The 15,276-nt window shown below is 44.9% G+C and overlaps 1 protein-coding gene across 3 annotated transcripts in view; it reads right to left on the bottom strand.

The window, feature by feature from the left end:
- Positions 1 to 15,276, bottom strand: part of LOC135504562 (oxysterol-binding protein-related protein 2-like) — a 33,135-nt gene that overhangs the window by 5,936 nt on the left and 11,923 nt on the right. Inside the window, exons 2-10 of one of the 3 annotated variants that reach the window (XM_064923267.1) lie at positions 12,287 to 12,474; positions 11,153 to 11,276; positions 10,725 to 10,800; positions 10,437 to 10,571; positions 9,116 to 9,213; positions 8,688 to 8,870; positions 8,365 to 8,472; positions 6,901 to 6,990; positions 6,388 to 6,511 (exon numbers count right to left, since the gene is read on the bottom strand). In XM_064923267.1, the coding sequence (XP_064779339.1) occupies positions 6,388 to 6,511; positions 6,901 to 6,990; positions 8,365 to 8,472; positions 8,688 to 8,870; positions 9,116 to 9,213; positions 10,437 to 10,571; positions 10,725 to 10,800; positions 11,153 to 11,276; positions 12,287 to 12,323 (975 nt within the window). In that variant the 5' untranslated portion in view covers positions 12,324 to 12,474. Of the gene's footprint in view, positions 1 to 6,387; positions 6,512 to 6,900; positions 6,991 to 8,364; positions 8,473 to 8,687; positions 8,871 to 9,115; positions 9,214 to 10,436; positions 10,572 to 10,724; positions 10,801 to 11,152; positions 11,277 to 12,286; positions 12,489 to 15,276 lie in introns of all 3 variants that reach the window. The other 2 variants (XM_064923268.1, XM_064923269.1) reach the window with 2 other exon arrangements.

Genomic DNA, 15,276 nt, shown 5'->3' with positions numbered 1-15,276 from the left:
GGTACACACAGACCACACCGGTACACACAGACCACACAGGTACACACAGACCACACCGACCACACCGGTATACACAGACCACACAGACCACACCGGTACACACAGACCACACCGGTACACACAGACCACACAGGTACACACAGACCACACCGGTACACACAGACCACACCGGTACACACAGACCACACCGGTACACACAGACCACACCGGTACACACAGACCACACCAGTACACACACAGACCACACAGACCACACCGGTACACACAGACCACACAGGTACACACAGACCACACCGGTACACACAGAACACACCGGTACACACAGACCACACCGGTACACACAGACCACACAGGTACACACAGACCACACCGACCACACCGGTATACACAGACCACACAGACCACACCGGTACACACAGACCACACCGGTACACACAGACCACACAGGTACACACAGACCACACCGGTACACACAGAACACACCAGTACACACACAGACCACACCGGTACACACACAGACCACACCGGTACACACAGACCACACAGGTACACACAGACCACACCGGTACACACAGACCACACCGGTACACACAGAACACACCAGTACACACACAGACCACACCGGTACACACAGAACACACCAGTACACACACAGACCACACCGGTACACACAGACCACACCGGTACACACAGACCACACCGGTACACACAGACCACACAGGTACACACAGACCACACCGGTACACACAGAACACACCAGTACACACACAGACCACACCGGTACACAGACCACAGACCACACCGGTACACACAGACCACACCGGTACACACAGACCACACCGGTACACACAGACCACACCGGTACACACAGAACACACCAGTACACACACAGACCACACCGGTACACACAGACCACACCGGTACACACAGACCACACCGGTACACACAGACCACACCGGTACACACAGACCACACAGGTACACACAGACCACACCGGTACACACAGAACACACCAGTACACACACAGACCACACCGGTACACACAGACCACACCGGTACACACAGACCACACCGGTACACACAGACCACACCGGTACACACAGACCACACCGGTACACACACAGACCACACCGGTACACACAGACCACACCGGTACACACAGACCACACCGGTACACACAGACCACACCGGTACACACAGACCACACCGGTACACACAGACCACACCGGTACACACAGACCACACCGGTACACACAGACCACACCGGTACACACACAGACCACACCGGTACACACAGACCACACCGGTACACACAGACCACACCGGTACACACAGACCACACCGGTACACACAGACCACACCGGTACACACAGACCACACACCGGTACACACAGACCACACCGGTACACACAGACCACACAGGTACACACAGACCACACAGGTACACACAGACCACACCGGTACACACAGACCACACCGGTACACACAGACCACACCGGTACACACAGACCACACCGGTACACACAGACCACACCGGTACACACAGACCACACCGGTACACACAGACCACACCGGTACACACAGACCACACAGGTACACACAGATACAGACAGGTACACACAGACCACACAGGCGCGCGCAGACACACGTCTGATATAAATAGCCCCTTTTTCAAAACCAAATGTGTATTTTTCCTCATGAATAAAAGCAACAACAAAAAACATCTACTTAAACAAGGGATGTTTACTTCGTGTACCATGAGTATACCATGTCTATTACAAACAGAATACTGAAATGAACATACTTTTCTCACTGGTTTACTATATGGGTCTTTCTAGAAACTAGGGTACCGGCGAGGATTTTCTGCGGTGGACAACTTGTTTCCGCTGTTGATAAGTCATCGATAATAATCTGCCAATTTTGTTAATGTCAATACATTAAGGGGAGAGGGACCCGGGTTCGATGCCAGATTGTCACAACCGGACGTGACGAGGAGTCTCCCATAGGGCGACACACAATTGGCCCAGCGTCGACCGGGTGAGTTTGAGACAAGATCAGAATTGGATCGCAATTGGATATCACAAAATTGGGGAGAAAAAGGGGCTATAAATAAATAAATAAATAATCCTGGATCTTGTCGTTGGACAGTTTTTATGGCATCGAGATCTCGCAAATGCTTGGGCTCCCGAGTGGTGCAGCAGTCTAAGGTACTGTACCGGAGTGCTAGAGGTGTGACTACAGACCCTGGTTCGATTCCAGGCTATATCACATCCGGCCGTGATTGGGAGTGCCACAGGGCGGCGCACAATTGGCCCAGCGTCGTCCGGGTTCGAGTTTGGCCGGGGTAGGCCATCATTGTAAATAATAATTTGTTCTTAACTGACTTGCCTGGTTAAATAAAAGGTTAAATATATATATATTTTTTAATTTAACCTGTTGATGCTCTGGGGGCGCTATTTCATTTTTGGATGAAAAACGTTCCCGTTTTAAACAAGATATTTTGTCACAAAAAGATGCTCGACTATGCATATAATTGATAGCTTTCGAAAGAAAACACTCTGACGTGTCCAGAACTACCAAGATATTTTCTGTGCGTGCCCTAGAACGTGAGCTTCAGGCAAAACCAAGATGAGACGGCATCCAGGAAATGAGCAGGATTTTTGAGGCTCTGTTTTCCATTGTCTCCTTATATGGCTGTGAATGCGAGAGGAATGAGCCTGCCCTTTCTGTCGTTTCCCCAAGGTGTCTGCAGCATTGTGACGTATTTGTAGGCAGATCATTGGAAGATTGACCATAAGAGACCACATTTACCAGGTGTCCGCCCGGTGTCCTGCGCCGAAATTGGTGCGCAAAAGACAGCTGCCAGTATTTTTCCATGGGATACAGAGAGGAAAGCAAGCTTCCACGAACTGCATATCAATGAAGAGATATGTGAAAAAACACCTTGAGGATTGATTCCAAACAACGTTTGCCATGTTTCGGTCGATATTATGTAGTTAATCCGGAAAAAGTTTTACGTTGTAGGTGACTGAATTTTCGGTTCGTTTCGGTAGCCAGACGCAATGTAGAAAACGGAACGATTTCTCCTACACACAGACGCTTTCAGGAAAAACTGCGCATTTGGTATGTAACTGAGAGTCTCCTCATTGAAAACATCAGAAGCTCTTCAAAGGTAAATGATTTTATTTATTTGGTTATCTGGTTTTTGTGAAAATGTTGCGTGCTAAATGCTACTCAAAATGCTATGCTAGCTTTGCATACTCTTACACAAATTAGTCAATTTCTATGGTTCAAAAGCATATTTTGAAAATCTGAGATGACAGTGTTGTTAAGAAAAGGCTAAGCTTGAGAGCAGACGCATTATTTTCATTTTATTTGCGATTTTCAGAAATCGTTAACGTTGCGGTATGCTAATGAGCCTGAGGCTTTAGTCACGATCCCGGATCCGGGATGGGGAGTTGCGCTGTGACTACGTAATATTTTGTGTCCTTATGTCACGGCGTGAAATCAGTTTTCATGGGCACACAAAACCAAAATAATGTCTGGGTTAGTAAAAATCAAATGCTTCTAACCGAAAGTCACCTTAAACTTAAAGCCAATATCAATACGGTCATTAACGTGGTTCTTCAATAATTATGCAGAATACTTGCCAGGTGAATAACAGCTAAAGTGCGGGGAAAACGTGTTTGCAAAGAAAGTTTTGGCGTCCCATTCATTGCGTCGGTGAAGACAGTTGTACCGTGATCCACGTTTGATCTAATATCCCTAGTAAATTGATGTTGATTATGTGTTGTCTGCTTGATTTACAGCAGCATCTTGTTCGATTTCACAGAGAATGCATCAAGGTAATGACAATGTTTTCATACATTTCTGTGCCTCAGGTATGACAGTCTACTGTGTGCAATTGTGTTGGATAGACTATTGCACAACACCCAACGCTATATTCCTTTCCATTATTCTGGATTGTAGAATGACAAATTACATTGTAGCCAAGTGGGTTTAGGGTCAACATACAGCATTTAAAAACAGTCTGCAGTAATCTAAATTAATTCAGGGCTTGTAAAATGATATCTAGGCTAAATATAAGCCTTCCACAACCATAAGACCCACTTATCAAAATAGTTTAACTTTCCTTTTTGCAGTAATCATTGATCTTGCTTTTTATGAAAATGCCCTTTTTGTTACAAATTTAACCATAACATAGGCTAGGCTTTTACATGCAGGCTAATTATGTATGTACATTTATGCAAAATGTATATAAATATTATTATAATGTTGGCTTCTTTAAAAAATATATATATGTGAATTTCTGGCTCAATTGACAGTCCTCTTTTATCTATTTCAGTAGTAGACTACTCACATTAGTTTCTGTTGTAAATCACTGAATGACCTAGGTCCTAGAGTAGACCCATGTTGGCATATCAAAACATTTAAAATGTCATTTGGGACAGTTCATCATAAGTTTGGGACAATTCTGGGACAGTGATGAAAAGAAAAGTTAGTTTCGAGCCCTGTAGGTAGTAGCAGGATAGCTAACATTTGCTAGAAAGTTGAAGTCTGAGTTACAGATTAACTTCATTACTTGACTATCAAATTTTAAATAGTAGTTATTGATTAATTAGTAGAATAAAACTCTTAATGTACTGGAAGCATGATGGATCTCCTCTCTCTCTCCTTTCCATCTTCCTACAGAGGGATGGATAACTGGGATAAATGCGCCAACTCCTCTCTTGCTGCAAAAACATTATTTTATTTCTTATTTTTTTATTTTTGGGGGGGCTAGTTTTCAGGCCTAGTGGGCAGGTTTTGAGTGGTTATTAGGCTAGAAATTGTAGCTAGCCATGGCAACCCTGAGACAACATCGATCTATATTAGCTAGCTAACAAGGTAGAACAGTTGAACTGCCATGAACATACACCTGTGAACAGCATGCTATCCCGTTCACTTTGTTTAGATGTTGAGATCAAGTAGTCTACCTAGCTGGATAAGCATATGCTTATTTCTCAGAATGAGAACGAGTTGTCAATTCGTCATATAAATGCTTTTTAAGCTCATGATACATTTATAAAAACACAGACTAAACAGCTAGCACATATCACTTTGTGGCTAAAATGCTGCTAGCCTTAGGCTACTTGGCACCGTAATGTTGTGCCAACAGAAACCGAGCGTTTTTCCAGAATCAATGTTCCTTAATACTCCCGTTTAGTAGTCTGCTCTGTGCGTAATTTTGGGAGTCAAGACAAAGAGGGCGTTAGAAAGGTTAAGTTCTCCTCTGTTACAGTAAAATAATGTCTCAATGTGTTTCGGTGTCCATAGGAACGATTCTGGTCCAACCGGTCGCTGATAACCGCAGAGAGGCGATCTCTGTTGTCGTTGTGAGTTTCGGGGGGAGGGGATTGTTGTGTCCTGGAAGGTGCATACTGCAAAGCACGGAAAGCGAAGGAGACGAGACCAAAAAGATATGAGAACAAGGACATAAACACTCATGAAAACAAAAACAAAAAAACTAGATACTTGCAATACAGGCATTTGGAAATCCGCGCTACTAAATACATTTGAATTAACTCGATATGACGCCAGGCCCTATTCACGATATAATCTGGTGATAAAGTTATGAAATGACACATTTTAAAAGGACATAGTCCTAGGCCTATGTTGTTGTTCAGTGGAGTTACGGGCTAATTTGGCATCAATTCACCTTTATTTCTCTAAATACACGAGGAACTGCATAGCAATCTTTTTCATTTTTGTTTCAAACCATTGTCACACATTGGCTCCATCATTGAAAGACCCATATATAGAACATACATAGAGGCTCCAGACTACCAACAGTGACCTACCATAGACTACATTTTTGTTTTCTTCCCTTGACATAACGTCATGGCATGCTGCCAGAATCATCAGGAAATCAAAATCAGAGGAGAGTTATATCAAGAGAAGTAAATGTTGTATAGGCCTATTTACAATGTGTTAAACAATAAAACACAAGCTATGAAAACAAAAAGAGCCGCACACTCCATATCTATAACCTCACAGTAATCGATTGGGTAAGAAACCACCGACGTTTCGGCATCCCTGTGCCTTCTTCAGTGTAATTTAAAAAAAACAGACTATTAGGCTCAATCTGCCTCGAAAATAACTTGCAGGGAGGTGGACCACTGGGGGGCGACCAAGCTATACTGGGTGCGAGATGTAAAGCAAGCTCTACGTTAGTATTCTGAAATGAATTCTCTGGATTCTGAAGTGTTGATGCGCGTGTCTGCGTGTCTTTGTTTTTTTCCCACTGGTTGCCCATTTTTGACATGTATGACTTGTTACATCTTTCCTGCTAAAATAAATGTAAAAAAACACATCTCATTTGCTCCATGTTGTGAGATGCCCACTCACCGGACTCTTCTGTTTCTTAGAGTCTGCCTTCTTCTCAGCCTTCTTGTTGGACTCGTACGTCTGGGGGTCCACGCTCCACATGCACTCGGTCCACTTCCCATAAATCACACAAAGCTTCTTTTTACTGCCAGGGACAGAGACGGGAGGAGACGTCAGCAACCAAATACTGCTGTACTGACAGAATGACACTGTGCTATCATTGTGTGTCCTGTACGGCTCAGTTGGTAGAGCATGGCACTTTCAACCCCAGGAATGCGGGTTGATTCCCAGGGCCACCCATTCGTAAAATAGATGCATGCATGACTAGGTCGCTTTGGAGTCTCCTAAATGGAAGATATTATTTATTATACCCACCAGGGACATTGTTTAGCAGGGAGAAAACATTTAGAAACCTTACTGAACACGACACGGGCAAAAGTGTCACCAAAACACTAACAACTGAACCAGTGAATTCTGGACCAGAAAAGAAAGCCATAGTCAGTTTATCAGAATGATGCCAATACCTCCACATACCTCTTATCTTGAATGTAGCCCTCCACCCTGTGCAGCTCCTTCCCAAACATGCCACACGGCTTGAAGTTCAGCACACACTTATCTCCAGTACTGCTCAGGACGGAAAGGAATGAGAACAATGAGGAGAAAAGACAAACCCATACCATTATGGCTCAACGACAGTCGTCACTCCATACCATTACGGCTCAACGACAGTCGTCACTCCATACCATTACGGCTCAACGACAGTCGTCACTCCATACCATTACGGCTCAACGACAGTCGTCACTCCATACCATTACGGCTCAACGACAGTCGTCACTCCATACCATTACGGCTCAACGACAGTCGTCACTCCATACCATTACGGCTCAACGACAGTCGTCACTCCATACCATTACGGCTCAACGACAGTCGTCACTCCATACCATTACGGCTCAACGACAGTCGTCACTCCATACCATTACGGCTCAACGACAGTCGTCACTCCATACCATTACGGCTCAACGACAGTCGTCACTCCATACCATTACGGCTCAACGACAGTCGTCACTCCATACCATTACGGCTCAACGACAGTCGTCACTCCATACCATTACGGCTCAACGACTCCATACCATTCGGCTCAACGACAGTCGTCACTCCATACCATTACGGCTCAACGACAGTCGTCACTCCATACCATTACGGCTCAACGACAGTCGTCACTCCATACCATTACGGCTCAACGACAGTCGTCACTCCATACCATTACGGCTCAACGACAGTCGTCACTCCATACCATTACGGCTCAACGACAGTCGTCACTCCATACCATTACGGCTCAACGACAGTCGTCACTCCATACCATTACGGCTCAACGACCATCGTCACTCCATGCCATTACGGCTCAACGACAGTCGTCACTCCATACCATTACGGCTCGACAGTCGTCACTCCATACCATTACGGCTCAACGACAGTCGTCACTCCATACCATTACGGCTCAACGACCATCGTCACTCCATGCCATTACGGCTCAACGACAGTCGTCACTCCATACCATTACGGCTCAACGACAGTCGTCACTCCATACCATTACGGCTCAACGACAGTCGTCACTCCATACCATTACGGCTCAACGACAGTCGTCACTCCATACCATTACGGCTCAACGACAGTCGTCACTCCATACCATTACGGCTCAACGACAGTCGTCACTCCATACCATTACGGCTCAACGACAGTCGTCACTCCATACCATTATGGCTCAACTACTCTTTACAAATTAAAGGGTGAATCCTAACTACCACTTAAGACACATTTTCACTTGGTTTCCCATTGACGTCAATGCATGATGAAGTGAACATTTGACTTAAATGGAAGGTAAGACTAACCCCTAAGTCCGCTATGCTGAAAGTGATGGATATATACACATCTGTCTGCTTCCAAACCAGGAATTGAAGGTAAAATAAGATAAACTATAATATCCAGTCCTTTACTCACCTGTGGTTGAGGATTTCTACAGTGCCATACTGCTCGATCCACAGTTTGCCCAGGATGACATTGTGTACACAGCAGAAAGGGTTGGTCCACGTATAGACCTCACCGTGCCTGGGGAGAGGAGGGGAGGGGCAGCAAACACAGCCTCAATGCAATGGACTCACACACAACAAGAGAGACTTTGTAAAGAAAAATAGGATTACAGAAGCTGAAGGTGTAATGGCTTTGACAAAGCACTGAGAAAACAACCAAACAAAACCCTATGACCAGGTATAGATAAAAATAAATAAAACACAACCCCTACCGCCCACCCACGTTTGACTCACTTGAGGAGTTCTAGTGTGATAGTTCCCTTGGGCTCAGCCTCCACACTCTTGCCCCAGAACTTGAGTTTGGGGTAGATGGAGCCATGGAAGACAAAGTCCCCGACCAGGCTCTCAGCATGGAAGGCACTGACAGGGGGGTGGTGGCTGACCTGCTCCGAGATCAGCCTGTAGCCCTGGTCCTCGCTGGGAGGGGGAAGGAAGTGAAAAGGAGTAAGGTTGTTATCATAGCCTACTGAAAATAAGGTCAGCAGAGGAAAACAAGTGTTGTTAAATTCATGCTTGAAGGCAGGTAAAGATGTCCTATTAAAAAGGCCAATAACGTGTGCAGTCTAGTCAAAGACAGGAAGGAACTGTCCAGGGATACACAGCTTTTTACAACTCCTCTCTGTGTCACTTTGTATGGGAGCGTTGCAGCCCTGTCCCCTCACCGCGTTAGTTCATAGGTCTCTCCTAGCAGAGGGTTGAAGGGCTTTCCAGTCCTGTCCCACTGCGACGCCACGGCCGACACGGCAAAAGCAGCTACCGCCTGGGAAGAACGGAGGGGAGGAGTCAGCCACAGGATTCACTGGCTCACACACACACACACACACACAGTCTAGTTGTGATCCAGCTACAATCAGTCAATTTTCAATTCAATTCACTTTATTGGCATGACGTAACAATGTACATATTGCCAAAGCTTATTTTGGATATTTACAATATAAAAAATAAATTAAAATGAGAATCAAAATTGTCAACGGGACAGCAGTAACAATAACCAAGGGTCAAAATAACCATACATTCAACAATAACAATAAGCATACAGTAGAGGACATGTGCAGGTTGATTGGTCTGTCAGACACTGTCCCTCAACTTATGGCAGGCAGCAATGTAGTGCGCTGCCAACCCACAGCTCTCTGCGTCCTCCCCCAACAGGACGGGTAGCCATCAGAGAGGTCTTTGAAACCTTGAATAAGGGTTTCACATTTGGGAAAATGACACTCTCTAATTGTTTTATATTTTTTACATTTTGTCAGGAAATGCAGCTCTGTCTCAGGTTCTGCTGTTGTGCAGTGGTTGCACAGCCTTTCCTCTACAGGGAGCCAGGTTTTCCTGTGTCTACCCTTCTCAATGGCAAGGATGTGCTCACTGAGCCTTTACTTTGTCAAGGTTTTGATCAGTAACCATGGTCAAATATTTCGCCACAGTGTACTGTCGATTTAGGGCCAGATAGCACTGCGTTTTGCTTTGTGCTTATGTTTCCCAATAAGCAATATAGTTTTGTTTTGACTGTGTTGTAATTTGGTTTATCCTGATTGATTGGATGTTCTGGTCCTGAGGCTTCAGTGTGTTAGTAGAACAGGTTTGTGAACTCAGCCTCAGGACCAGCTAGATGAGGGGACTATTTTCTTTGCTCAGCTCTTGGCATTGCAGGGCTTGGTAATGATATGAAAGGGGGTCACTGTATTTTAGATGCTTCCAAAACTTTTGCTCTTTTTTGAGTTTGTATTATTAGTGGATATTGGCATAATTCTGCCCTGTATGCACTGTTTGTAGTTTTCCTTTGGACATGTCGGAGAATCTTACAGAACTCTGCATGCGGGGTTTCAATGGGGTGTCTGTCCCATTTGATGAAATCTTGTTTTGCAAGTGGACCCCACACCTCACTGCCATAAAGTGCAATTGGTTCAATGACATATTCAATTAGTTTTAGCCAAATTTTAATAGGCATTTGAATGAGCTTTTTAATGCCGTAGAATGCCCTCTCACCTGCATGCGCTCTATGGAGTCGGACAGCAAGCAGGCTTTGTTGATGAGGTATGTGTGCTCCATGTACTCTGTGATCCGCTGGAGGAAGCTCAGGGGCTCGTTGAACACGATGGGCATGGTGATCTTGGACAGCTCCTACACACACACAGAGAGAGAGAAAATGAGCCAGATTAGAAGGCAAAATACTTTCACACAAGTGGGATGAAATCAAACTCACTGGCAATAGTAGAGACCCAGAGAACGTCACAGTCTAAAAGTGGTCCTTTAGATATGGTCTGTAGCCCTTACCAGTCCAATGCATTTCTTCAGAATGCCCCACACACTGAAGTTGTTCCTGGAGAACATTGGGGCAGGTAGCGTTGTCCTGAAAGACGTCAGGAGGAGAAAGTCAAAAACACACACAGAGCGACAACACATTAGTGTCTAGCAGAGAATCCGAGGGAAGGAGAGTATCCCTATGATGACTATCAGTAATACAGTGTGCGATGGTAGAGGCTGACCTGTTGGGTGTCGTCATGTGGACTGACTGGGTTAGAGTTAAGAGGAGCATGAGAACTGGCCAGTCTTCTACCAGGGTTAAAGCTATTAACAATGTGGAAGGGGTGAGAGGGAGAGAGACTAAGGTGAAGAAAGAGTGTCGACAGCGACAGAAAGCAAGAGAGAGACGACAGAGAGAAGCCTCGGGAGGAGAGGACACGGCAGGAATCGGAGCGTACCTGCGCTTCCCGATTCCGTTCTCCGGTGACGTGGAGCCATTGCTCCTCGGGGTGACGTCGTACACCCCTGCGTCTTTAAAACTGGCCTCCGACGCTCCTTCATACGACTCATCAGAGTCCAAGCCTAACACACATGAAACGGTCAGCCACAAATTAGGGAAAGCACACAACTCACCTTGCCTGACAAGGTTACCTAATATAGAAATGATATAATATGCTCGGATAATAATAAAGTAGACAGTCTTGCAATTGGGCTACAGGTGAAAGCAATGACTACATGAGGGGGAGCCGCAGAACTGAGTGCAATATGGACGTGATACACATTGTGACATGACAGCCACTGTCTGACACTGAACTAAGCATCGTAGGCGTGGAAAAGAGAAAAGGTTTTAAACATTTTAAAAATAAATCATTGGGGCCCCGAGTCAACCGGAACACCTCTAGCCATGTGATCTGGGATTGATAAGGGTCCTTCTACACCTGCGTTGCTTGCTGTTGGGTGTTTTCGGCTGGGCTTCTGTACAGCACTGAGACATCAGCTGATGTAAGAAGGGCTTTATAAATCAAATTGATTTGATACGAGACGGACAGGAACAATAACGTGACGACACAGCGTGCGCTCCGCAGTTCACCCCACAATGTGTGCTTTCACCTTGCACGCCGTTTCCATCCCCTGTCCCTCACACATCCCCGCTGCTGCTGATGGCAAAGCCAAAATCATGGACGCTGAATAGACCGCTGCGTTGTTGAAGGTGTCAGTTAAGCTGTTCAGATTACAGCATTTTGTGTGGCACTGTGCCACAGTGTGAAGTACAGTACAAAGACACACCTCTACCTCCTGAGTCCTGACCATGACAGTTGTCAGAGCAACGTTCCAAAACACCAAAAGGCCAAAAAAATATATATTATTTGAGAATGTTGCTGAAACAAGTAACTTCTCCCGTTTCAGAACTTCCACGTTGAACCTGTTCAACAGGACCCTGATAATAGTGATTTAAAAAAAATGCTGAGTAACACTGTCAATGTTCTCTCCCTCTGTGTGCATGTTCTCCTACAGGTTTGCGGTTACCTCTGAAGGTCTGGTAAGTCATTCTATTATGTACACCCCCCCCCCGTGTGGACAGGGACACCCACCTGTTACAGCGTCGTAGAATTCATCATCGTTGTTCATTGTACAGGGTCAAAGCTGGACCTCCAGGTGCTATCGGAGAGGGAGGTGAGCCTCTAGAACATGGCCCCTATAGCGGGCCTCACTGGTCTCTGGCACGGCAACTTCCTCCTCGGCAACCACGTCAGAACAGGCAGCAGCTCACACAGCAAACCTGCTGGACACATACTATAAACAGTTCAGGATTGTATTCATTAGTGCACGCCGTAGCAAAATGATTTGCAAAGGAAGACAAAAACAAGTTCTGGTAGCCCCTCCACTCCATGAGGTTTTTCTGGGTGGTGATCTGAGTGTAGGAGGACTAGGGTGGGTGACTGACTGTTCTCAGGGAATGCCTCAAAAAACACACTCACTGGGGAATTTTGGACTGTACCAACGATCAACAAGCGAGGAGGAGCCGTGTTGGCGTAGGCCCTGTGGCGTAGGCCCTGTGCTCCACCCCATATGAAAGTATGTATGGCGGTATTTGACGGTCATTTTTTTAATGTACATTTCTACATAATAAAAGTTCTAAATGTGTCTTATGAGATGCATGATCCAAGGACTGCGAAGAACAATTCTATTTTTTGCCCAACTCCACTTGCAGATTTTTAAATCTACCTGCCACAGTGGCTGGTGAGTTTGCAAAACAAAATGGCCACTGGATTGATGCAAATAATCATTATATCATTCTGCCAGGTAGGCATAGGCTACTTTGTAGTTAACAATGAATTGAGAAGGAAAGGTAGTCAGTAGCATAAGTGGTAGACACGAGGACTGCACACACACAGACAGAGGACTGCACACACACAGACAGAGGACTGCACACACACAGACAGAGGCATTCTCGTTGCCTCTTCAGAAAGTTACAGGAAACAGAAATCACTGACACATTCTGTTCAAGTCTTATGATAAAAATAGAGCAAATAAATTACATTTTCAATACATTTAGTTGATTCCCGAATAAGGTCAATAGATTTTGAAATATTCCGTTTGAATGCCTGGATTCCGCAAGGGCCCTAATTATTACAGTTGGACAAGAATGAGGCTCTCCGCTACCTATTGTTCCTACAATGATGATTCACCATCTTCATTGAATGTTTTTAGAATTTATCTGCAGATAAATCGCCAAAAAGACTAGGCCTACCAGTAGCATATGCAAATTATGGAGCCAAATGACCAGCGCTCTGTCGGTAGGCTACACTGACTGATGAGAGTCGCTCACTTTAGCGACACTATCTGGCAAGCCCCGACATCCTAGGAAAGGAAACCTAGGATAATCATTTGGTTTACTTGTCCCAATGCGATACCATGGATTTAAGTGAAACATTCTAAAAACAATGCCACTTTGACATTATGGGGTGTTGGGTGTGTGTGTGTGTGTGTGTGTGTGTAGGCCAGTGACACAAATCTCAAATGTAATCCAGTTTGAATTCAGGCTGTAACACAACAAAATGAATCAGTCAAGGCGTGTAAATACTTTCTGAAGGCACTGTATAACCACGTTGCATGATTTATGAATGGCAAAGTGATGTAGCGGATCGACTTTATTCAGACAGTTTGACAACTTTTAAAAACTAGTCAACACTTGCTGTTCAGTTGTCAATCAAAAGCACAGTAAATAGCCTACAATGCGCCACGACTCCACATGGCTGGCTAAAGTGACCTTTAAAAGAAAATGAATGAATGTGACAGAAAACAATAACTAAGCTAATTAGTCGTTCATTTTAACTCATCGTTCCCACTTACATTACACAGGAAGTGTAAATTTAGGAGCATTGTGCTCTCTCCCTCCTCTGTGTAAAGAAATTTGACTTGCAACCAACCACAGCGCACGCAAATTGTACCAGGAGGCAGGACAGACAGCAGACCGTCTCCCTCTCGTCGCTCGCTTTGTGACTGACAGCCCCCTATCCTATCAACAGATTGCTAGAAGATGCATATCGAATCATTCTAGCGGGAGAGGGCTCGACGGACTGGCGAATTAAAACTTTTAAATGAAAAGTAGCCTAGTTAATATGAAGTGGAAAAGTAGCCGTCTGAAAATGAGTCTGTACCCGGCTGATTGGCCGACGGCCGGCGCTGAACGGAAAATAATGCAAGATGGCGGCAAAGGCAGTCTAAGTGGTTTTAATGGGCTCTCAATTCTGATTTGCTTTATACAAAACCAAACTACGACAAAACTGACAGTGAAGAAGCACTGTATTAACATAAATCGTTATCTATATGGTATTGTACAAATCTATACCGGTATACCTTAAAATTCTAAATATTTTAAGGCCTACCTCCCCACACTGTTGTATGATCAACACAAATACAGAGCACCGGATTCCAAAACATCACAGCTGAACTATAACTGAAACTCCTTATCCTTCACCTGTTCTTACCCGAACAGCAGTTCGGATTCCAAAACATCACAGCTGAACTATAACTGAAACTCCTTATCCTTCACCTGTTCTTCTGTAGCAGGTATCCAAACATCACAGCTGAACTATAACTGAAACTCCTTATCCTTCACCTGTTCTTACCCGAACAGCAGTCTCGCCTCCAGCTTCTCATTTTCACAGAAATATAGCAAATATGACAGGGTTACACCTGCACGAGAGAAACTAGCACCTAAAGTAAAGGGAGTGTTGCATCCCAAAACATCACGTACATTCACAATAAGTGTTGACTAGGCTTGGGCCATATCGCCCTTCTCTCATCCCATGATTTACAGTATTAAACGGCATAGGGGGCGCTAAAACGCAAGAAACGCCCATTGGGCCTCAATTACCAGAATGCTAACAAAATTAGCACAAACAAATAGTGAAATCTCATAGTTTTTGCTCGTTAGCATTTAGCTAAAGGTGTAACTACAATTGCAAAGACAGGCAAATCCGGCTAATTAAGTTACACAAGCATAGCTAGTAGCTACCGAAAGAGAGAAATTGTGCAAATGAACAAAGTTGTGATGCTGCCCTTCCTTCAGAAGAGC

Source organism: Oncorhynchus masou, chromosome 18 (genome assembly GCF_036934945.1).
Source record: "Oncorhynchus masou masou isolate Uvic2021 chromosome 18, UVic_Omas_1.1, whole genome shotgun sequence".
NCBI classification, from domain to species: domain Eukaryota; kingdom Metazoa; phylum Chordata; class Actinopteri; order Salmoniformes; family Salmonidae; genus Oncorhynchus; species Oncorhynchus masou.
The sequence above is the reverse complement of the archived record's forward strand: the minus strand, read 5'-3'. Positions and strand labels throughout refer to the sequence as shown.